We start from the raw sequence: 25638 nt of genomic DNA on the forward strand, positions 1-25638 counted from the left end.
AGATCTACTTTTAGTGAAAGCAAACGTGTACCTAGATCTAAATCTAGATCTAGATACTTAATATAGAGCGGCTCATTTTGCTGTTTCAATCAATTAATTTTGTGTGTGTAGGCCTATAAATTAGCGTGCTTCTAAAAAAAAATAAAAAATTAGCGTGCTTCGTATTTTGGATACTTCAAAAATATTGGATTTTTGTTGATATAGATCTAGATCTAGCCGATTCTAGCCATTATACTTTATATGCCTACCTTAATAACATGGATTTTTTGGAACAGTTTGGATTATTTAATACGCAAAGGTAAGGCACTTTTTTTAAAAAGAAGAAAATAGATTACCCGACAAAATGATACATGATAATCTGATGATGATACTGATAGTACTTTAATTTAGTAACATAATAAATGATAGATGAATAGATCTAAGATTCTAAGAGATGTACCATTAGTTTAGTATTACTAGTATTAGTAATATGAGTATGGCAATGAATCTCAGTGTACACTGACTACGTTGATATGTTCCCATTCCATGTTATCATGATCAGAATACCCCTTCTTTTCTGTGTTTTTTAAAATTATAATAAACGTACCTCATTTTAACGAACAATCTAACACTTTTTTTTTAAAGCCCGTCAGCCTCTCTTAGATTGAAAGTGCATGACCCTCTCTCTCTCTCTGTTTTGCTCAATGGAACAATTTTTTTTTTACCTGCGCATTGTAATTTCTCCCACTCATTAAACTTTTGACTTGATTTGGAAAGATCAGTTTCATATATAATGGGCCTCCGACACATACACGCTCTCATATTTTGGGCTCGTTAATTTTAGTAGCACTTATTTAGGCCTACTTATCTGCTGCTCACCCCCACCACCAACAAAATGTTGGTCCTTCGTACACATTCCCTTTCCCATTTCTTTATTTCACTTGATATTTTGTTTTCTAAATAAAATGTTTGTTTGTAAAATGTTTTACATGTTTCGGATGTTCCTTCAGAGTTGAAGATAGTTTACTTCCTAGTCCAAACCTCCCTCAGGACGACGGAGATTGGGAGCGGATTTGAACCCTCGACCATCGATAAATCCGAACGACAGTCCAGCGCGCAAACCGCACGACCAGGCAGCCATTCAAAAAGCAATATCAATTCGGTTTTATTCATTGTAATCGTTTATTTGACCCCATTTGAATGTAGCGAAATGACAATAGATCTAGATTATTACTCAGCACTGGCTGCCTAAACATCGTTTCCATCCTTACGCAGTGTAACGCAGGATGGTTGGGAATGGAGACAGGCTGGGCTTGAACCGTGACCTCCGTGCCGCTTGAACCCGGAACCAATAAAACCAACAAAAATCTATTCTTTATCCGATAACGTTTATTACTCACAGAGTCGCCTCTTCTGTCTAGAGCAGGCATGTCAAACTCGGCGTTCGGAGGCCGCATACCACTTTGCGTGCGGCCCGCTTAGCCACCTAAAAATTATCGAAATAATGTTAAACTGTTACGCTGGAAAATAAGAGATGACAAGCTACTTGAATTGAAAAATAGTATTTGTTAAACTGAACAACGAGAGTGAGTTGCAGTGAAAGCAATTTAAGCTACGATTTGTCAAATTTAATTGCAAGCCATAGTACAACATTTAGTGAATGTGATTGTATGAAGGAGTGTCGTTAAAGCCGAAGTAATTTGTCCAGAAAAGGTGAAAGCATTCACAGAAATAGCGTTAACTAGGAGCACTGTGGCAGATAGAATAAATGACATGTCAGTCAGATTGCGTGAACAATTAAAGATTTTGAATTATTTTTATTGGCTCTCCATGAGTCAACTGATGTAACGGGTGTAGCACAGTTGGTTATATTCATAAGGCCTGTGACAGCGTAAGACGCAATCATCTTCTTTTTTGAAGTAACGTCTGTATTATATAAGATAAGACAGGAATTTTGAGATACATGAGGTGCTACTTTAGCTCTGTTCTATGCATAACACCACAACAAGCGCGGATGTTTTGAGAAATAACAGGGATTGATATGACAGTACAATTTACTTGCTAGCTAGTCTAACAACGAATGGGGCACCAAACATGAAATGAAATGGTTTCGATGCAAAGTTACTTGCAAAAAAAAAAAAAAAAAGAGAGACTGGTGCTAAGTTTAAATGTCCTCATTTTCAGTGCATCATTCACCAAAAAACATTCAGCGCAAAGAAATTAAAGTTCCAACATGTCATAAGACCGGTTTCAGTCACTCTTAATTTTATTCATGCCCGTAGTTTAAATCATCGCCGATTTTCAATGTTTCTGGATGGCATGGGACACGAATTGGATTGTGTTCTCAACTACACAGAAGTCCACTGGCTCTCATGTCATAAAGTATTGAAGAGATTTTTTTTTGCACTGCGTGAGGAAATTGTATAGTTTCTGAACATGAAAGGTGAACCTGTTGAACATTTTCAAACTGACTAATGGGTCACAACTGCGTGTAATCATGTGAAGTGCTTACTAGCAAAATTACGACTGTGGATAAACCAAATATGAAGAGGAAATCTTGTTCACTTCTCAACGTGTCAGGAACTAAACAGATTAAATACGGCTACAACATTTGGTAAATATGTCTTACACCTGGAATCGTTAGTAGATGCTTTCAATGACCGTTTTCGTGACTTCGTTCCGTACGAGCAAGAATTTTCGTTGTTTGTATCTCCATTTTCATTTGATTCTGAAATTGCTGCTGGTAATGTGCAACTAGAGCTGATAGAATAGCAGATTCTTTGTTGAAATCGAAGTATATAGAATTGGCTGTGCCAAACTTTTACAGTTATTTACCCTGAACGGTATGTTGAATTGCGGAAATTTGCAGCCAGAATTCTTGCTGTTTGCAAGCACTTATCTCTGTGAGCAGTTCTTTGCCATAATGAAAGCTACAAAAGCACCTCACCGTTTGAGATTATCTCATCAATATTTGTCATCAGTGATGAAATTATCAGTAAAAAAAAAAAATTCAACATGACATTAATAAGCTTGTATCCTATAAAAGATGTCAAGCATCAGAACATAGAAAATAATGCGTAATCATATTTTTAATTATCAAATAGTACTACACATTTAGCTGTCTAAGGGACAGGTATGCCATTAATTATTGTATTCCATTGTATTGTTTCTAATTTACATAAAACTAGTAGGCTGTTTTGCTGTTTTGTTTTTGGCTGTGGCCCCTCAGGTCATAGTAAGTTTTTATGCGGCCCATACACCTTAATGAGTTTGACATGCTTGGTCTAGAGTCTAGAGGATCTAATCTATTCAAGAGCTATTTGAGATGTTAACTTTAGTTAAGAGTATTCGGTTAAATGTGTACACAAAAGAGCGGGGGTAGATATATAGCCTAATAGAGGAAGACCACAAAGAGGTTTAGTAGCGTTGCAAGGTAGCCTACGAGTGGGCCCAGGTATAAAAATATCTTGGTTGTCACCGCCTCCCCCAATAAGACGAATGTAGTGTGTGACAAAAAAATTGAATGTATTGGTGCATTTACCAAAAGACATTTTAATGCAGTAGCAGTGTAGCCCCTTTTTTAAGATAAGGTAAGATAATTTTATTGATCCAATCAAATGTAAATGTAAATTCAGTTTGACTACAATTGACAACCTCAGCGTAACTACTTTACAAAAACAAAATGGATGAAAAATTCGAACAACATTCACTCATGAAACACATACACATTCACAACCAGCGCTTTATGAGTTTGACTTCTATGTACTTTAAAATAAGTAGGGCTAATTATATCAATTACGTTTGTTTCAATTAGGATTCCAGCAAGTAATAGTGTCTTTAAAGTCATGTTTGTACAATTTCTTAACAGAATTAAACGACTTAAAAAATGTTTCAAATGAATAAAGAAATGTTTTATGACTTCTATGTCCCAGTATACACATTTACATTTCTAAAACACTTCTAGGTGTAAAACTGTTAAACATTGCTACAAACTAGTATCTGATTCGACGTTCATTATTTTAACAGTAATTAAATCTAACATTAATCTAATAACATTTTTCTGGCCTTCTTATAAGAAATGTCAGTAGCTAGTGCTTTTGTCTGTTTCTCACCAAGTGAAGCCAACCTGCTCTTTGTCATACAAATTTGTAAATAACTTTTGTTCAATCGAAATGAAACTGGGCTTTTAAAGACGAAAACGTTTTGACATTTTTGATGCCCATGAAATCTGTCGCGTAATTCAGAAACAATGACATCAATAGTTCGTTTGGATATGTTGATGTTGATACGAATCTTGGAATTTTTTCTTCTTGTAATTAGTGGCAGGCTCATCAAATTGTCTTTTAACCTTCTGCAATTGTGTAGAGCAAAAAAAAAATATTATTAACAGCCCAGCTACTTCAGCAGCCTCTTTTTTTTTACACTCTGAAAGTCATTTTTTAATAATTTACTTCAGTCAAGAGCCTCTTGAGTTGACTATCTGATGTATGTATTTCTCGCTGCTCGCTATCCAACATTTTTGACACAACATTGATTGCTCTTACAATATTGTACTAGACAATAGGCAGAACAAGATTATAGAATGTTTCTTGTTGTCCTCAAAGTGCTGCAGCTCGTTAAGTACAAGTTCTTTATTTATCAAACACAGCTGAAAGTCAGTTAAGATCTTTCAACTATTTGATGTGTAAGTGCTTTTTTAAATTTTATTTTAAATACAGGAAAAAAAAAAGAAAAAAATTGAGCTTAAAGAAAATTGAATAATAAGCAAAGAGGGGGCGCGACGGCTGAGTGGTTAAGCGCTTGGCTTTCTGGGTGTCACGTCACGTGTGTCCATTAACGCACGACGTGTCCAAATAATGTCAACATTGGCAAGAGTGCAATGGGTCAGAAGTAAGGGGAAGTAATTATAAAGAAATTTCTTAAGGCGCCACGACAAAAGGGGCGCAGACAACTGGTTCGATGACATCGAGGTAACTCCAGCTTCCCATGGCCTCAATGTTGCATGCCGGTGAAAATGTCTGTTTTGGTAGCATTTATGCGAACAACGGGTAGTGAACCTAGCCTCTCTGTTGTAATAGGCCTATTTATCCATACGTGCCCCTTCTCTTTATTTGTATGGGGGGGGGGGGGGAAGGAGGAAGCGGGACAACAATCCAAGGTCCCTGGGATTTCGGGTGTGTATCTGAATCTCCTGGAGTTCACTGTTAGCTAAACTTTTATATAAAATAAACTTTGTTGGGAAGACTGCCCATTCTTTTTAAGTAAATTACCATACAAAGAGAAACTTAAGGCCTTTATTTGTTACAGTGATTGATATTAATGTATGTATAGTGAATGTATTCGGATGAATTAATTAAGAGACCAACAACAGCGTTCTAAGACCAGTAGATGACATGTCCAATCACATACGAATTAACATTGGTTTGGTGGAGGTGTCGCATGATCTCGAGTTGGCCCCGCTACGAAGTCCTTCATAAATCACAGACTTTATTATCTTGAACAGTGTAGCGATGCGTTGATTGGAATCAAAATGAAAAAAAAAAAAAAGCAGAAAATAAGTAAGATAAAAAGCCACCATTGCTGGAGATGTGTGCAAAAAAAAAATGTAGTAAAATTATATTTTGAAATATTGCCAATACGAATAATCTTCGTTTAATTTGAACTTTTTAGAATGACATGTAGAAACAATGTTTCATTAGCCTCTTCCTCATAATTTATAAGAATCAGAACTTTCTAAAATGCATATAGATATGTAGAATTATTTATTTTTAAATATATTTACATTTATAGGTGGCCCACCTGATTTCTTTAGGTGTCCGCGGGCCGCTTAAAAGACTCCTCGGGCCGCTTGTGGCCCGCGGATTGTAATTTGCCCACCCCTGAGCTAGTTTAATCCGACCAGATATTTTGAATAATAATCAACTGGTCCCTCACTACTGTTTAATATGTCTATTACGAATTATTCTATGACAATTGTTGACGCAGCGTGGCAAAACAATAATGATTAATAACAGTCCTGTGGTAGAATTATATTTTGCGCATGAGTATTAGATTATTTTACAAACGAATCAATCGTTCTATCAGCATCTCTGCTTTACATCGCCATTCAGAGAAGTAGACTCCACAACACACAGATATCAGCCTTGTTATTAATCGCTCACATTTTATGATTAATTATTACGTTTAACATTGACAGTAGTATTTCGTGTTTGTTACATTGTTTTTCGCACGCCCATCTAACCGTTAGATTATGGATAAATATTTGAAGCGTAAGCTGACATTTGAAGAAGAGCAAGAGTGTAATGGAAATAGTGACAGTCAGCTGAGTCACGATGACGTAAGAGAGGCCATACAGCCTAGGGCAAAATGACGTAAATATGCATCTGAATATTTTCACGTTGGATTTCTACCGTACAAAGGCAACAGCCGCAATGTGTCATGTGTCTCGGTGCGTTATCGAACGAAAGTTTGATATATCAGCAGCTTTAGAAATATACTGTTTGGCCATTCTAAGACTAACACTAGTATAATTAGGTCGCCTGCTGTGCAGCGCCCCGGAAGTGGTCGGGGTCTTCTAACACCGTAAGGCTTGTAAGAGTTGCTGAACTGACAAGACCACTGGCTTAGCGTGTTCAGTCCATGACCTCCGTGTCGAAGGCGCCGTTCAATCCGGCTTAAACTAGATCAGTGGTTCCCAAACTTTTTTTTTATCTCGTAGACCCCTTGCCATGTTTTCTGGTTTTCGGTAGACTCCCTGCTTAACTTGTACTGCAATTTTGCAATTCACCAACAATATTTTTTTATTAGTAATTTCTAACAGTTGTAAGTCGAAGGGTAAATACGTAATTTAACGCTAGTTAGTATATCTTTTATATTGATACAATTCAAATTAAAATAAACCCAAATAACAATTGATATGTATTACTGGAACCTCCAAGCATGTTGAAAACGTGTGTTATTGTTTGTCGCAGGTTCATCATCCGTTGCTACGGATATTATGTTTCATAAAGGAATTTGTTGTACTATGAAGTAGTCCTTCAAACATTAAATATTAATTAATTGGTCTTAAAGTGTCACAGAAAAAGTTTTCATAAGGAGCAGTTTCTCGTGTATTTCATCTTTCAAGTCTGGCTCAAATATTGGGTTCGCGGAACTATTTTCACAATCAGGAGAAGGGGCGAAGGTGAGAAACTGTCGTCTAAATCAGTAAGCGTTGGGCGGGAGGGTCTCATTAGCCTGGGCTTGCAACCCACCTAGCAGAAGGAAAACTGAATTCAAATTGCCTAGCAGATATAGGCCTACCCAAACATGGGAAATGTTTCGTCAAGCCGGTGACCTTTTGGCAGTTTGCTGCACACAGCGCTACATCTTGCCAGAGCCTGCGAGGCCGCTAATCCCAAACTGTTTATCTCGTTTGCAAAGAATTACATTATAGGCTTTTAATGTTATAACTCACACCACTAATGTGCCCTTAAACTGTATTGTTGCTTGAATAAATTCAATACTATCAAATTTAGGTTTGTGTTAAAACAAGTTTTTAAAACTACTTTAACAGTAGGTAAAATCAGTGTTTTATCTTTAATGTTTTCGCTATTAGGCTATAAGTAAACAAATCTTGTAAGACGCTCACAAACCGTCATCTTCTCTCTCTGTCTCATGTTGAAGAAATATGTTGTGAGTCTATTTTGAACTTTTTCTTTGAGAATCTTTTTTTTTTCAAACCTTTATCTTTTTATCAGGGTGACATCATCTCAAATGATCTTCCAACGTAATTGGTTTCATATCATCATAAAAAGCCACTTAGGCAACCTCTTGTTTGATAAAGAAGGAATGAATCCCAATTTAAAATAGTCAACGCTGTACAATCTACATTTCTTTTTGAACATTCGGGCGTGTCAATCTTCGTGGTTTTGATTCCGTAGACTGTGGTAATTACGTTTCCAATAAGTTACACAATCAGTTGTCAACTATTTTAAGTTTCGGAAATTTTCGCTCCAGCCTTGTGTCCTTGACATCAAATGTGACAGTTAACTTTCATCGGCTTTGTGGGCAGTCTTCTTAGCCACTCAAGTGGAACCCTGCTCTTAGCATGTGTGTGTTGACCCGACGTTTTAGATTTGCATAGAAAGTGTGTCTCTAAGGTGCAAAACATTTAACGACAATATGAAACAAAACTTAAAAAAAAAAAGACAGGTGTCTAGGTTTTTCTTGGTTCAGGCCGCAAGGAAAAGATTTCTAGGCTCATAAATCGGAGATTTGGGGAATTTTTATAGCAACAAGAAAATACGAGCGGCGATATTATGTGCTACCAAGCAATTCACGATAAGAGCCATTTTCCGGCGAATGGGTTAAAGTGTTTGCTGGCAGTTGTGGGGAAAATGTGGCTTGAAGTAAGAATGCAGTTAAAACAATGACAAGGCGAGTTTGAAAAAAAAAAGGGGGGGGGGTATCGCTTTAAAATTTACGAATATAGCATAGCAACTCCGCTCTTGGTATTTGTTCGCGGTATATGTCAGGATTCCGTGTAAATATTTTGACTCACAATGACCCCCCCCCCCCGACCAAACTGCTTTGCTGCTAACAGCTAAACAAGAGACCTTGGAGAGGGCGTAATTTTACTGAGGCCATATGTTCCATGAGGAAGACAAAAGGATAATGTTGAATTAGTTATGAATGAATGAGGGGCAGAAAGATTCCACTGAACATTTAATACGATGACTGTTCAAAGTGAAGAATGATCTGTAAATAATGTGACAAGAGATTGCAACACACATTCATATCATTTATAGTACACGTGCGGGTCGTGCGTATCTCAGTAATACTATCCCTTAATTAACATGAACCCGTATTACGTCGCCTGTCGGCCAAGCCCCAACATTGCTAGCCGAGCGATATTTCCACTCTGGCTCTCTGAACCAGCACCTAGCAGTTCTTACAAACGGACTGAATTATTTACACAGCGACGAGCCGAGGCGAGCAGTTAAACAACGAAGTTCAGCACCAAGCCCCAAAGACGGGAAAAAGAAGGACGTCATCAAACACACAGCAACCAAGAGGCGTCACCAAATTGCGTGCACACACACACATACACAAGAATTCGTGCTCACAGAATACAGCCTACGCATCAGCGACAAATTGTAGAACTTAGCCGACATGAGGAGCCATCACTGGCGAAGACCTGCACCAGTAAGTTCAGTCATAATAAAGATTTATATGGCTCCCAAGCTGAAAAAAGAAGATTGGGCATCAGAAATAGACCTTTTTATCTCTTGCACTTGAAATGAGATTGTAACATTTTAACTTTGAGTGTGTCCATGAAATCTGTCATTAATTAATAATTTACATGCATTTATCACATCAAATCATCATTAGATTTAATTCCATTTTAATTCTGTGTGGCTCTTACTTTAACAAGCTATGCACCAGTTATGTCGTCGTGTTGAAATTGTGTAACTTAAGGTCACTATGATCCCGCGGTGGTATGTGTTGTTCACATCTGACAAAGAGAATTGCCTACTCGATATCGGACTTTTTGTTTTCACTTGCAATAACGCTTTGGTCTTAGCTTAGGTTACTACAATCGAGTTGTTCCATTGCAAGTCAAAAGTCTAGGTCAGTGATCAATGCTGGGGGTGAAAATAAAAGTGGGTTCCAGAGAGAGAGAGAAGAAAGGAAAGAGAATGATAGCGATCCGTTCCGGTTCAGTGTAACACAGTGATGCCCTAAATACGGCCCGCGGGCCAGATTCGGCCCGCGACCTGGTTCCATCCGGCCCGCCGAAAAGTCGACATAAAGTGCAGAAATGTATCTTTACCTACACTATGGCCCTCACTTTTTATCTGATTGGTTGCTATCATGTCAATTGTTCTTTTATGAAATGGGACTCTGTATGTAAAATCTACCAGAAAAGGTGAACTTCCCTTTTTTTTTTTTTTCGGAACATGATAATACGCTTACATATTTGTTTTATACAAAAAGTTTAGCTATTTAAACTAACACCATAAAGTCGGCATTATGAAACAAATATTCCGGCATTCTTGTTAAAAAAAAAAGGGATAAACTTCAAATGTGCTATAGATGAATGTAAGTACTAGATACACTGGTTTCTAATCAAATAGTTTCAGGTCAATTTCATTTCTTTTTTTACTTTTTTTTGTGGCCCGCGACGCGAGTGTCGGAAATAAAATGGCCCGCAGGTCGAATTAGGTTGGGCATCACTGGTGTAACAGATACTGGTATTGACTGCCAAAAATAGGTGGATGGTTGAAATGCGTCCAGTTTATTAGAAGTTTAAAAGGAGAGAATGTTCCGGCATAAATAGACAGTCACAGGTCGGTGTGTAATACTAGTTAAAAGATATTTACACTAATTAATTATTGCATAGGCTAACCAGCTATAAGCCTGTAGAATGAACGTTTTCAATGATATGTTTTTGGAAAGTAATATTGTCTCCTAAATTACGTGGCATTGTTGTGTCCTAGTTGAGTTAGAGAGTATGTTAGCTTTGGTAGATTATATTGTGTATTGTTTTTAGCGACGGTTAAAGGAGTGACATTGACGTAGTCAGACAGACGAATAACGCAGGAGAATAGGCGAACAAGGAAGAACGATGTGGCGATAGCTTAGAACATGGTTGATTAGAATTAGAGATATTTAAATAACGACGGATAAGTAGACAAGACAGGCATCCCAGGTGTTAATGAATGCATCATTTATAGTAGTAGAAAGTCTTGAGTACGTTCATCTTATTAATTGTAATGTTCTTTGGCTAATGTACAATAGTTGATGAAATAGTAGTGGATTTGCATAACACCCAAGATACTAGCCAGAACAGCATGTGTGGATTCGGAGGAGTCTCTATCTAAGGGGAGGAGGACCACCACTAGGGAGCAAAATATCGATATTTAAAATTAAAAAATCGAACTTTTTTTATTTCATTATTTGAAAGCTTATCCATTTATCTACAAGTTTTGAACATTGAAATATGTAATTTTTAACTTTAAATATTGTTTTTAGTCATTTTTCTAGAGCATGTATAATGTTCATTTCATCTAATTCCGAATCTACATGTAAATAATACCCTTGGTAACGCATCGAATACTTTTGAGTAGTCATTGTCGACCTAGGCATATTTGGCATCAATGAACTACACTTTCCTAAAATAACCGTATCTCCGAAATAATATAAATAGCGTTTCGGCTTTGAACGGAAACCCGTGGTCACCGAGAGTGTAAAATATATTTATTTATAGATTCTAGTATCTTATTATTTCCGACAAAATGATTGGTCGGCATTTGGCTTCCGCCCCTATCGACATTAGTTTGAACATAAACAAAACATGGTTGTTTACGTTTCATTGATGATATAGTTTTAGATGCTCTACCTGTCGACTTATTATTCAACTTCTAAATCTAGATCTAGCATGAAAACTAAAAAGAATAGACCTTAGTCTAGATTCGTCATTTTAGGTCTAGACATTATAAGTCTTATAAGACTATTAGCCGGCAGGCTAGGCTGAGATGAGGCCCTATCGACATCGCTATTACTAACTATTAGTATAATTAAATTATTATAGTATTATTGATAATTTGATTATTCATTCATATTCCCATCAACTAGATCTAGAATCTAGATATAGATCTAAACAAAAACATCCTTACCACATGATAACTGGTGCCTCTCAATCAAGTAGGCCTAAAGCCTATCAAAGCTTGCAATACACATGTGATCTAGATCTAGCTGGATTATCAACAGTTTCACTACTACAAGATCTGATCTAGACTTAGACCTAGACTAGATAATAACTAATACTAATTTTCTTCTCTACAAGTTCTAGTCTAGTTACCACTTTGACATTCACTTTGGAAACAAGACTCAACTACCCAGGTAAAATAATTTTTATTATTGAAATAGATCTAGATCTATTCTAACTTTCGATATAAATGTTATCACTATTGTAGAAAAAACAAACATCAACAATGGATCTATTTTTTTTTTTTACTGTACATAGGGCTGGGCTAATTCTAGACTATATTATACAATACAATACTTAAATTTCTGGATATAGATAAATAAAAAAAGAAATCACATTGTATTTCTTTGATATTATTAAAACTAACTTATATTTTTTTTTTTTAGAAAAACTATTTTAAAAAAATAATTCAGCTGACTTTACAATCTTTTTTTTAATTTTTATTTTAAAGGTTCTTTAGCATTGATGCAATCAACTGAAATTTTATGGAAAAGATCAGGGCAGAAGTTTACACAGAGATAAACAACCTTGTCTGATGGAAACACCAGGTTGTTTTTGAGAGTTTTATTAACAGATCTGAGCCCAGGTATTGTCATAAAACAGAACAATTCGTCGGCCTTACAGGTTTCGAACTACTTGGTTCTCTCCGCAGCCATATTTTATTCTGAAGTAAGGATAGGTAGAATTGATTTACCTTGCGTTTAATGTTTTCAAACCCAATTCAATACTTAAATGATCCAGCGATAAACACAAAAATAAATGACTTGTACGAATAGAATAGCGACTTACATTTAAGTATTATCCTTGAATAAATAAAACACAATGATGATAATAATCCACCATAGCTGGGCCTGTCTTAGATAAGTAGAGTCCCTAGGCGATGTGATTTGGTGGCCCCAAATAAAATAGAGGCTAGTCTCAAACTTAACTTTCCAAAGACAGAGAGATAGTACTTTCTTTAGTCTAGTCTTGTAATCGTTCTCATCTCTTAAATGATTTCCACTACCGGTAGCCTACTTCCACCACACCTTGGCCTTTGATGATAAGTTATCAGCGGCATGGTAATAATTATTCTAATTGTTCTCCTCTCTCAAAAGATTTCCACTACTTCCACCACACTTTTGCCTTTGATCATTACGTCATGTATATCCCTTACAACCACAAGAAGCCCTGTAGATAAGTACACACCCAGATGTACAACTCATCAAGAATGTGAAGTGGAAGAGGAAACACTATAAACGCATTTATAACATGTCAAAAAAATATTTAAAAGCATTCAAAATAATCATATTTATATATTAGATGAAATGAGGGCTTAAAGCCAAAGCCTTAACTGCACATTTAAACAATGAATAACAAAAAAATATTTAATTAGGGATGAAATTATCGGTCACCATTTTTTGTACCGGTATGCAGACATGCCTACAGTCCCGCATTATGCGGAACCGTCCCGCAAAAGCATCAAAAAAGCTCACATGTTCCGCCGTTCCGCATTCACGATTTTTTGTTCCGCCAAGTCTGAATTCCGACACAAAAAAAAAATCGCCGATTTTTCATTATTTATTAATAATGCGAAATGAAAATACTGAATGCAAAATAAAATATATCTAGGTCTGTGTTTATTGTTTACATTTCATCTCCTCCCGGACCCGGTGTGTCCTGCCTAAATGTACGAAGATATGGTTGAACTAGATCTAGACCTAGATCTAGTACTCTAGGTCTAGATACTAGATCTATTCTTAGAATCTAGTAAGTGCTAATAAGCCTAATTTTCCATTCAAATCCCTTTCTTTTCCCGACAAAGGCGCTATTCTGAATTCTAACACTAACGTGACTAACATGACTAACTCAACTGGTTTCTAGATCTAAGACTAAGTTCTTAACTTCTTAGCCTTAAGTTTAGGTTTCTAAGTAATCTAAGAAAAGGATTTTTTTTTCAAATACTTGAAATAGGTTATTAGAGATCTAGATCTAGACCTAAATGTAATTAATTAACTTAGACACAGTAAGGCTAAGGCCTAGATCTAAATAAGGCTATAGTCTATATTTCTATATCTACTTATTACATACTAGATCTACATTAACTACATACATTGTTGATACATAGTATAAATTAGTATCTAGAGAGTCTAGATCTAGCACTAGATTACTAGAAACTAGATTTAACTATTTTAACTAGAGTCTAGATGATAATAAATCTAGATCTATCTTACTTAGTATCTAGAGAAATAGAATTAGAAGGTGATAGATCTCTAGATTTCTATGTATCATTATCATATGTAATAAATTTAGTTCTCAATAAGTCCATAGATCTAGACATAAATATTTAGATTCGATCTATAATTAATATAATTATTATAATCTGTGTTCTTAGACTTAAAGGACTTATTACATGTAGGTCTAGTCCTAGACTAGTACTACTAGTAGACAGACTCTTAAATTATTTTAGATCTAGCACTAGAGACAACTTCTAGAGTGACTAGAGTAGAGCCCTAGAAAAGGATAGATAATCAAGTAGATCTAGAATAATCACTTAGGAGTTAGAACTATTGATTTCAAACAAAGGACATAATTATGAATTAAAGGTTTTCTTACTTTTAATTATATTATACTATTTACATCTAATTTATAGGAAGCAAACTAGTATTGTTATTAAAGTAATATCATTGAAGTTTTATTTATATTGCAAACAATATGGCTGACAAACATAAACGCGTTTATGTTCCACATTGGGGCCCAAAATTCCACATTTTCAATTTGAGTGTTCCACATTCTGGGTCTTGGGGGTAGGCATGTCTGCGGTATGTTATTCATTATTTATTATTTCTTTATGTTGCAGATTCCTTAAACAAGCCAACATGTGAGATAAATGGTTGAAGCAATGAAAAGAGGGAAAGGATGGACCCCTGATGGGTATGACTTTGTGGATAGCACACATTTTATTCATGCAAACTTTGATGATTAATGAAAAATCTGAAACCCTCAGCTATTCCTACAATATTTCAGGTGATACTTAATGTAGAAAATGTTAATTTTAGACTTCTATGTGAGTTTGAATTGGTTTTACATTTAACTATTTAAAAAAAAATGACTGCTCATGTATCCCAGTATAGTATTTGAAGCAAAGTAGAAATAACAGCAAGTATTTTCAGTATTGTCTAAATAAATGTTTGACTAGTATAATGAAATAACAACTGACATGAACTGATCTAGACTGACTTTAACTTACTTTTACCTATCCCTTAGTTTGTAAGACCGTTGCGGCACCATGCAAGATTTGTCAATCATCTTTCTCCATTCCTCTCTGTCTTTTGCCTTAGTTAGAACCTCTTTCAATGGATGTACCGTTCATTCTTTTATGTTGTCCTCCCATCGCTTTCTCTGTCTGCCTCTTCTTCTTTTTCCTGGTACTGTTCCCTGGTCTTTGCAAACCCCTAAGAGGCATTCAATATGGTAAATCAAAATGCACTGTTAGATTTAATATATTATTGTACTTATGTATATTTTATACATTTAGTGATATTGATATTCATATCTTGGACTTCAACTAAACAACAAAATGAATTCCAATTGTATATGTGATATTTTATTTTTTGTCATATTTTCATTATTAATTAAATCACTATCTGTATTTTTTCTGTCAATGCTATAGAATTAGAGATATACTTATGGTATCTGAATGAAAGCTTGCTTATCTAATTTTAATATATACTCCAGAATTTACTGTTATGCCTGAAAGGATTTTGTATTGCTAACAATTATTATTTTTCAGTGTCATAACGATGCAGCTTCCTGGCCAGTTAAAAAGAAGGAAAAATAAAGTCTTAAGGTGAAAGAAGAAATTGTACAATTCAAAGAGACTTCTGATATATTATAAAAAGAAAGTTCAATGTTTATGAGAGGAGTTATAGAAAAGCCAACCTCACCTAAAACAGTTATGATGGTAAATGTAAAATTTACTCAATAGTTTAGTGATAAGAATATATAATAATTTGCATAACAATCATTGATAAATTATTCATGTCCATGTGGCACTCTTTTTATTTGTTTGGCAATAGTTATAGATAACATTTAGATCAACTGGTCTAAGATGGATTCCAATTTAACATTTAATATATGATTTTTAAAAAAATATTTATGCTTTTCAGATTTATCTTTACATCTGTTTGAGGAGCCTACAGGAAATGCAAATTATACAGATGAAAAAATATCCTTCACAATAACATTGCACTTTTACAGTCCTAATGCATATGAGTTTCTTTCTACCACGTTTAACCTGCCTTCAACCAGAACACTAAAAAGATGTATGTGTTGCTCATTAGTATTTGTCTTTTATAATTCTATGATATAATTGGATGATCACCAGGGATGAACAATGCATGTTGTGATGGATCACCTAGGATGAACAATTGCATGCTGTGATGGATCACCAGGGATGAACAAATGCATGCTGTAATGAATCACCAGGGATGAACATATACTTGTCTAGAATCTCTTGAAACTTGAGGCTCTATGAAATTATAATAATTATAAGAAGAATTACAATATTAGAGCAAAGGTTTATTTTAGCTCATATTATTAAAAAAGTAAGTTCCCCTTTCAGACCATGATGTCTATAGTGCAAATGATGTAAAGGTCATCTGTTTCTGTGGCCTATGGTTAGCTAAAGTCATGTGACCAGCACAATAGCCGTCATTACTTTTCCCCAACTAATGTCAGGTACCCATTAGATCTGGGTTGACTAAGAGGGGCCTTAAAGATCCTGAAAGTAAAAATTTCAGTTTTCTAGGATTTGAACCTGGGACCTGTGTTCATAAGCCAAGTGCTTTACCACTCCCCACTGTGCCTCTCATATTATTAGTTAGGCTTTAAAAATTTCTTCATTGGAACTGAAAACTTGGTGATTCAAAGATATAACTTTACTTGTTTAATTAGTTAATTAAAGTGTTTCAATTTCGCTTTGTTTATTATCTTCTGTAGATTATTCATTATTGAGTAGGTCTATTTAGGAAAAAAATCCACTAGATTCAACCAATTCAGTGAAGCATTTCATGACACTTTTAGCTATTAAACAAATCCACTTACTTGCACCTGGTTAGAAACAGAAGTAAGCCACCAATTTCCTTCCTATTGCATGAAGGGCTAAGGATTCTTGGCCAAGGCATAATATTTTAATCATGATGATATGAAGGATTTGAACACAGGTTATTATAATAACAACATTAATGTAAGACAAGTTTACTTTAGCCAACTTAATGAAATTATGCGAAAAGTATCTTAATCTAGTTATTATTCCATAGGATGTTGGCAAGTTTACCTTCATCTATTTCAGTCATGATTGCCTTTATATGTGGACAAATAAGCCTATACAGTATTTCCAAGAATGAGAACTTTGCAGGGTAGAGTCATTTGACTTACAAGGTGAAGGTTTTTTATATTTAATTTATGGATGTTTTTTTTTGCAAAGCAAAATAACTTCAGGTTGTATAGACATACTCAAAAGAAAGAAATTTTTTCTGAAAGTGACCTTAAAACTTAAAATAAATAAATTATGGCTTTTATTGGTAGTGTTTAAAGTTAAATACTTTGAAAGCTGATCACTAGTTAAGATGTTTAAGCTTACAAGATAATATATTATATTAGCTAGATGATATTAAATTTACTAGATTTTACAGGAATTAATTTATTCCCAAATGTACTTAAAAATATTTTATTTGCTGACCAAAGACTTTATTTTCAGCCTCTTAGAGACCACTGGGACATTGTTCTGGGCTGCCTTTGGTATGGGGAACTCTCAGGCACCAGCTATTAAAGAAGAAACAAATAGCAGTCAGGTTAATGGTGACTCAGAGATAAGAGACAGTGTGCTGCTGAAAGTCATTGAGGTGGTTGGCTACGTTTTGTATGGAGTTTACATTCTTGATGCTGTCGTGGTCCTGATCAACTTGTTCATTGCTATGATGAATTTGAAGACATTTAGGTTTGTTTCATGTTATGTTAATCATTAAGTTAAAACTATTTATATATCCCATTTCATTCAAATACTCTTTACCTATCAATTCATCAGAGAGGACCTTTTTGTAGTTTGTTTTACATGTTAATTCAGGTTTGATGATTATTACATCCTAGTCCAAACCTCCTGCAGGAGGCAGGGTTTGAACATATCAGTAGGACAGCATAGAGTTTATGCTTCATTAATAGAAAATCATCCAAAGTTGTGGGGTGAAAGTTTCTGATGATTAAATATAACATCTATCTATTTCCTTTAGAAGTGTTCAGTGCATTTATGAAAAAAAAAAAGATTCCTCTGAACCTTTGCACTGTTATCAGCAGTAGAAATCTTGGCTAGCATGGACATGTTCATGGAATGCCACAAGGTTGACTTCCTCAAGACATTTTGTATGGTGATCTATTAGAAGTCAGGAGAGCCTTGGGTCACCCTTTACTTCTAACTATCTCAACATTTCAGCACTACTTCTAACTATCTCAACATGCCAATTTTGGATGAAGGAATGATTCCTTGCCAAGGCTGATTTGTTACAAAGCAATATATAAAAATCCAAACCTATCAAAGTGGTAATCAAAACTATGGCTTATGAAGCAAATAATAATAATGGCAATGTCATTGCTATATCAGCATAGAAATTCAACACAGGCAAAACAAAGAATGTGATTCCAGAATTGATATGTCGTTCTTAGCTTTGTTCTAAGGCTGTTAGCCACTTGATAAACAAAAATAATATTGTGTACATGGACAGATTTTATAACAGTCCCACTGTTTGACACTTTAGCCAATGATTATGGAATATTTGCTGATGGAACTGCAATGGCTTTAAAAAACTGACAAAGTTGAAGAAAAAGCAGAGAAGTCAATCTGAATTGATCTATCATGGCAATAGAGTAAGTCTTATTCTGGATGGAGAAATGACCCATTCATCTGTTCACACCACAATCCAGGCAATATTCTTATTCCATATGCTAGGCCAAATTCCTACAAGTGCTCTTTCTTCCCTAGTTTGAATATAGAATGGGCTGCCTGAATCAGCCAGTAAAACCAGTGACTTAGCAGAGTTTAATTCACTAATTAACATGCATGACTAGATTGACACATGAAATGCATAGAACATAATTATATTCTTTTTTGAAGCAACATTAGCAATCTATAAGATATGAGGCCTTGTTAGGATGGACCAAAGAGCCATTCATTTTAGTTTTTCATCCAACACAAATGGGGACCCTAAAAAAGAAGAACTAAAGATGGAATATCTGTGGATGTGCTAAAACCATTGCTCTTTATCGACTTCACCAAATACATGGTTTTGATGTCAACAACCAGGTTTGCAAAAATGGCTCTTTCATCCTTTTCAAAAGAAAAGATAAACTGGGTACTTTATATTTATAAACAACTCTTGACAAAAAATTGAAACATATTTGGAAAATTGGTAGGCCAGTGATTCCACTTTCACATGGATAAGCAATTGTGGAAAAATGATTTTCTATTAAGAACTAGAGAATTGCAACTTGGCAGAGAAAACACTGGACTCGGAGAATCGTCATAGACAGCTTTTGAGGATTCTCAAAACTTAGTGACTTTGTTATTAGACCAAAAAGTTTTATTCTGCTGGATATGTTCATGGAAGATGTACTCTGTATTTGATGAGCCGAGAAAGAAATGTGAATAAGACCAAAGGGGAGTAAAGAGAACCAACAGTAGAGATGATGCAGTGATGCAACTGAACAATAGATAATGAGTCCTCTATTTGGGAACCCTCAACTCAAAAAAAACATTATTAAGAAACTAGAATACACAAGATAGAGCAGTGAGATTCCGAACTAACAAATATTCACATTTGGTTATAGTTAGACCTCTAGTAAAATTATTAAATTTAGAGATCCTTCAGGACAGAAGACTTCAAAAGTAAAGTAGCAATTATACAAAAAACATTAAACTATAAACTTCAAATACAAAAACAAAACTTAAAAAAATACTTAGAAAGACACAAAGATAAAGGAACATTCCTCATCCCATATGCTAGAAGAAATTTATACTCCTTCTTCCCTAGTGCTATTAGAGCATGGAATGGGTTGCCTGAGTCAGCTAGAAAAAACATGTGAATTGGCAGAGTTTAAGTCATTGCATGACTAGATTGACCCTTGAGACACCCGTAGGATGTAATAATCTTGGGTAAGAAGATGAGATACTGCAAAAAGATGGCAATAGACTGGGGGCTGTGAAAGCTCTTAGTTTATCTCATTTGCCAATGAACAGTCTAAGAAAGAGTGAAGGAAGGAGAGTCCAAATCAGTGGAAAGACAGTCTGAATTAAAAAACATGGGTTTAATTGTTTAGATTGGTTTATATTTGTATCAAACTGGTTGTTATTATTTTGATTTTGTTGAATTTTCTGTTTTAACTTGATGATTTCTCACTTTGATATTGTCTGTAATATTCTTCACCTATCTCTTAGTATGTTGGGGCATCTTACAAGATTTGTTTTGGGGTGTTATTCAGGAAGTCTAACTTGCATCTGGTCACAGCTAGATCCAAGGTTTGAGTCCTCCTTAAGACTTATCTTTGTATTACTACAGTTTCTTCACCTTCTTCTCCCTGGGTGCTGCTATTATGTTTGATGTCATGTTTATTTCATCAATAGTCAAAGTAAGAAGTATTTGGGCCTGATATTGATTAGTTCTATAGCTACTATTACTTAGTCATAGTAAAAAGTATTTGGACTTAATAGTGTTTAGTTTTGTTTCACTTTCAAATAGAATAGTTACTTATTCAAATTCATTTGTTAAGGTATGAAAGAGTTGAAAAAAACATGTAAATCTTTTTTTTTAATGCTTTTGATATAGTGCATAGTTCATGCTTAGAGCATACTTATTTTGCTATGGCCCAATCTCCTTTTGTTGACTATTGGAGGAAGGGAACACATGGGAGGTTTACATGCTGTCTTTGGGCTTTCAGAAAACAACTCTGCTCGAGTCAGGATTCAAAATCGAGCCCCCATGGTAAGTGGCTAAGCTGTAGCCAAGCAGTGTAGGCCTGCCTCTCAGCCACACATGCCACAAATTTTGTGAATGAAAATGGGAAAATGGAACCTGCATCTGACAATGTTATTATAGAAACTCTTTTAGAAAATACTTTTTACTATGACTCTGGGTGGCTGCCTGGATGTGCAGAAAATGCACGCTGGACTGTTGTTTGGAGTTGTTGATGGTCCTGAATTCATATCTTGCCCTTCCCTATCGTCCTCTGAGATGTTTGGATGAGGAAATAAATTATCTTCAACTTTGAAGGAACATTTGAAACATGTAAAACATTTTACAAACTATCATCTCTATTTTAAAAATGGCCTCGTTCTTAAATAGGGCACTTGCTAACATTGGATACTGAAGAAGTTACAGTGCTACTACTGCAGCCTTGAGGTCAAATCACAGTATAGAATGCAATTTTTATTTAGGGCTTCAGGATGTTTCCAACCATGAGTTATGGATACATGGATGGCTGCCTGGTCGTGCGGTTTGCGCACTGAACTGTCGTTCAGATTTGTCAAGGGTTCAAACCCTGCCCGCTCCCATCCCCCGTCGTCCTGCGGGAGGTTTGGACTAGGAAGTAAACTATCTTCAACTCTGAAGGAACATCCGAAACAATGTAAAACATTTTACAAAAACATTAACATCATTTTGGGATATTATCTTTCCTGAACAAAAAATCCTTATTCTATTAATTTTTTACTGTTTGGCTTAAAAGTTTTTAGGATAAGAAGAGCTGAGTCTGAATCTGGGACTATCAAGTTGACCACCATTTCTGAAAGTTAATTTAATTTTTTATTTAACTTACATTGTGATAAAATGCAGTGTTAACTTGATGTGAATAGAACTGATGTAGGTCAGTGAGTTCAGCAATACAAACTTAACCAGCAGAAATAACTGGAATATAATGGCAAAGTTTCCCTTTCAGACCTTGCGATCTACAGTGTCAAGGCTCTTTTTCTTCCCTAATATATGTATGTGTACTTCAATGCTGATTACTAAATGTACCCAATTCCTGGTAATACCTTAACGACACATATAATGACAGAATAAAGTGTTGAGGAGATGGAGCGTTGAGGAGATGGAGCATTGAGGAGATGGAGCATTGAGGAGATGGAGCATTGAGGAGATGGAGCGTTGAGGAGATGGAGCATTGAGGAGATGGAGCGTTGAGGAGATGGAGTGTTGAGGAGATGGAGTGTTGAGGAGATGGAGTGTTGAGGAGATGGAGTGTTGAGGAGATGGAGTATAGAGATGGAGCATTGAGGAGATGAAGTATTAAGATGAAGTGTTGAGGAGATGAATTATTGAGATGGAGTGTTGAGGAGATGGAGTGTTGAGGAAATGGAGTATTGAGATGAAGTGTTGAGGAGATAGAGTGTGGAGATGGAGTATTGAGGTGGAGTGTTGAGGAGATGGAGTATTGAAATGAAGTAAGGAGATGGAGTGTTGAGACGGGGTGTTGAGGAGATGGAGTGTTGAGATGGAGTATTGAGATGGAATGTTGAGGAGATGGAGTGTTGAGATGGAGTATTGAGGAGATGGAGCATTGAGGAGATGGAGTATTTAAGGAAACAGGAAACTTGTTCTATTCTAAATTCACTAAAAGAAAGCCTTTACATTTATTTTGTTTAGTTTTGTAATTATTTTTTCTCTTTTGTTAAAAAAAATTTGAACAGAATTTTTTAAATACTCATTTGGGAATCAACGGTGAAATTTAGTGAAATTTATTAACCGGCATATAGGCTAATTGATTCATACTATTTGATATCTATCTTGTAATTTTGCTTTCCTCTGCTATGCTGTTTATTTTATTTACTATCTTGTTTGAGATCTAAATGATCTAATTTGTGATCTATATTATCTTTTTATGAGATCATTATTTTCATATTTGAGATCTCTCTTAGCTTTTGCAAATAGAATTTCAAGAGATGATGATATTTATATTAAGCCCTTCTTGCATTTATTTCTTCCAGAATGTCCAAAAGAAGGAGCCTAAAATGTTGGCCTGTTTACAAATATGAGATCTTCCTTGACTACACAAGTACCTTACAAAAGAAGGCTACTCACTTGTGTTTGGATATGTCAGCTGTTTTGGTAATAAATCAAGTGTTGTTTTTTCTACTATCTCTAATGTTTGTAGGTTCTAAAGTTAGAAAGTGTTGTTGTTTTTTAATGCCACATTGCCTGTCAATTCTGTTTAGTTTTTATTTATTCTTTTTTTTTATACAGTCCCTGTGGCTCTTTTCAAGCATGACAGATACTATTCTAAGCAGCTTTTTTCTCTGGAAATTATTCAACCACAGAAGCTGTGAGGGATATTTGAAATCCATTGCTTACTTGTCTAGAAAGACTTCCATCGATTGAGTGATAAAAGATTAAGTTTACACAACTTTTAGTAGTCACCACATAACACTTAACATTTTGCTGCTCAAGACAATACTGTTCATGAATGGTTTATTTTTTTTTATGCTGAGAGTGTCCAAGAAAGATAAGGTCAAAGGTTAATTGGACAAACAATAAACTTTGTCTTTGAATCTGAAATTGTAGAACTTGTAGAGAAAAAAAACAACTTAGTGTTGTTGTTTGTTTAATTTACCAGGTACCTACTATTCATTTACTTTGACTGTTGACTTTAAGTTAGAAATTAAGGAAAGATTTCTTTGAGCTATATTTGTCAATGACCATAGGCATTAAGAGAGCTGACACCTCATTTTACTTTTCAACAAGATGATGTCTTAAAAAAATTAAGAGCTTTTGATGGAATTCTGTGGTTGAATAACATAAGTAAAGTTAATCACAGGATTCCATCAAAATCATTGCAATTTGAACATTGTTGGTAGTGTCAATGTTATTAAGTTTTTTAGCTCTTGGTGTTATTACTTTATTCATTTTCTAGTGACCAGGCAGTGTTTTATACCATGAATGAATATCTGTTGTAAGAGGTTTAAGGTATACAACTCAATCAATAATATCTTTGACAATAAAATATTTTGATCAAGTTTATATTTTTGGAACAGAATATGCTAATGTGTTAAATGTACATTTTTCTTTTTTTTTTGAATAACAACTGATATTTAGTTTTATCCCTTTGTATCTTTCTACAGTAGATGCAGTGTCATACTAAATAGAAATTAAAAAAAATTATAATAACTTCTAATCAAAAATCAAATTAAAATCAAATATCATGCTACTTTGATTCTACACAATCTACAGGACTACCAATGTACATTAGTTTTGAACAAAAAGCTGCTAACTTTAAATAATTGATTAACTCATTTTGATATTTATGTATACCTTGTAATAAAAGTGGCATTCATTTTACAATTTCATTTTTTTTTATTGTAACTGGTCTGTGTTAATTTCTTTTTTTTTTTTCAAATTACTTTGTATTGCCTATATGGGGAAATGGTATTTCTGGTGTTTCTTTGCTCAGCAAAAACAAATCAGGATTTTAACTCAAGCCCCCTTGACAGTGGTTTATGCCAGATATCCAGCATTTCATGCAGTTTGTATGCCAAATTTGATACTCACAGTGCCCCAGTGCAGGTAGAAAGAGGAAACCTTGCCTCATTAATGTTTGCTGCTCCAGGCTTGCTTCTCTCTATCTGAACTGATCTAAAGGAAGCACTACAGCTGGGTTTCAGTCCACTGCATTGGCTAGAGAGGATTTCAGTCTCTCAGGCTGCAACTTAAATGAAGTCTGATGTGATTTTATTCTTTAAAAGTTGTATGGATGTCTTTAAGCTACATAACTTATCCTAGTCCAATGTGTTGATTGACATAGTTACCAGGTACTGGTACTCAAAAAATTGCCGCTTTTATCCTCCCCTTCCAGCAACCCTTAGATCTAGTTTTTCTAAATTTCTAGTAGTTTAATAGTGCTTTTCCATATGTCATTAAAAAGTTATGTTAAAAGTTAACAGGTTTCTTTAGCTAATTGCTTTGTAACAATATTTGTTTTTGAGCAAATTTTTAGCAAATCTCAAACTTTGATCTGATTTTATGGCCTCCTTCAGTCACACAGCTGCTATGGATCATCTCATTTTACAAACATTAGCTATGAATCATTTTCCTGACAGTTGTGGTTGCAATGATGTCACCCACACAGCTATATATTTGAAGGAATGGAATATGCCAATACAGTTTGGGATCAATGGCATCGTAGGCTCTGCCTGGGAGTAGCACTGTATGCTGCTAACTGAAGGGTTGACTCCTGATTTTTCCTCAAAAGGCTTTCCCATGTTGGTTTTAGCTGCAGACTTTGCAATCTGTAGGGCAGATGATATAAAGGTCATCTGTTTTTGCGTCCCATGGTCGGCACTATGACCAACTGTCTTTACCTTTCCCTAAGAAATGCCAGGAACCCATTAGAACCAGGTGTACTCAAAGGTGCCTAATAGTCATAAAATTAAAAATCCCAGTCTTCAAACCCTGGACCCATGTTTGGAAGCCAAGTATTTCACCGCTCAGTCACCTCACCTCCAAGTGAATTATATAGAAGCTTTTCACTGTTTGCTAAACTTTCATTCTACAACTAAAGCAAGGTAATTATGTATTGTTAGGGACAGGGGTGGTCTCAATGCTGTCTGGAATGATTCAAGAGAATATTAGTATTATGTTAGCATGGCAGGGCCCCCAGGTCATGTCTAGCCTGCACTAACAAGAAGTTACAGTTGCCAGAAGGTCAACTGGGTGGGTTGTATCTGTGCACCTCATTCTGTGACCAAAGAAATCAAGAAAGAGAAGAAATAACAAAATGATACTTTAATTCAAATGAGCAAAGCAGCAGTTACAAAACACTGCAGATAAAAAAACAAAAAAATTAGGAAAAGATCTAGTACATAAACATCATTTTAAAACAAACTTTAA

The 25638-nt window shown here is 35.1% G+C and overlaps 1 protein-coding gene across 8 annotated transcripts; it reads left to right on the forward strand.

Moving 5' to 3' along the window:
- Positions 1-6: 6 nt before the first annotated feature.
- On the forward strand, positions 7-24347 carry LOC129927868 (uncharacterized). 8 transcript variants are annotated; one of them, XR_008779520.1, is made up of 10 exons: positions 7-298; positions 11810-11865; positions 12183-12400; positions 14571-14737; positions 15504-15674; positions 15880-16035; positions 17064-17152; positions 17472-17711; positions 22743-22863; positions 22999-24339. XR_008779520.1 is itself a non-coding variant. In XM_056039478.1 (5 exons), exons 3-5 carry the CDS (start codon positions 17515-17517, stop codon positions 23131-23133), a joined length of 453 nt encoding a protein of 150 aa, XP_055895453.1. In that variant the 5' UTR covers positions 16057-16317; positions 17064-17152; positions 17472-17514; the 3' UTR covers positions 23134-24347. The 8 variants fall into 8 exon arrangements, 3 of the variants coding, with proteins under 3 accessions (XP_055895453.1, XP_055895454.1, XP_055895452.1); XR_008779519.1 differs by lacking the exon at positions 7-298 and having other exon boundaries at positions 11260-11865; positions 17032-17152; XR_008779517.1 differs by lacking the exon at positions 7-298 and having other exon boundaries at positions 11261-11865; positions 22999-24338.
- Positions 24348-25638: the final 1291 nt, after the last annotated feature.

Source organism: Biomphalaria glabrata, chromosome 8, assembly GCF_947242115.1.
Source record: "Biomphalaria glabrata chromosome 8, xgBioGlab47.1, whole genome shotgun sequence".
NCBI classification, from domain to species: Eukaryota; Metazoa; Mollusca; class Gastropoda; family Planorbidae; genus Biomphalaria; species Biomphalaria glabrata.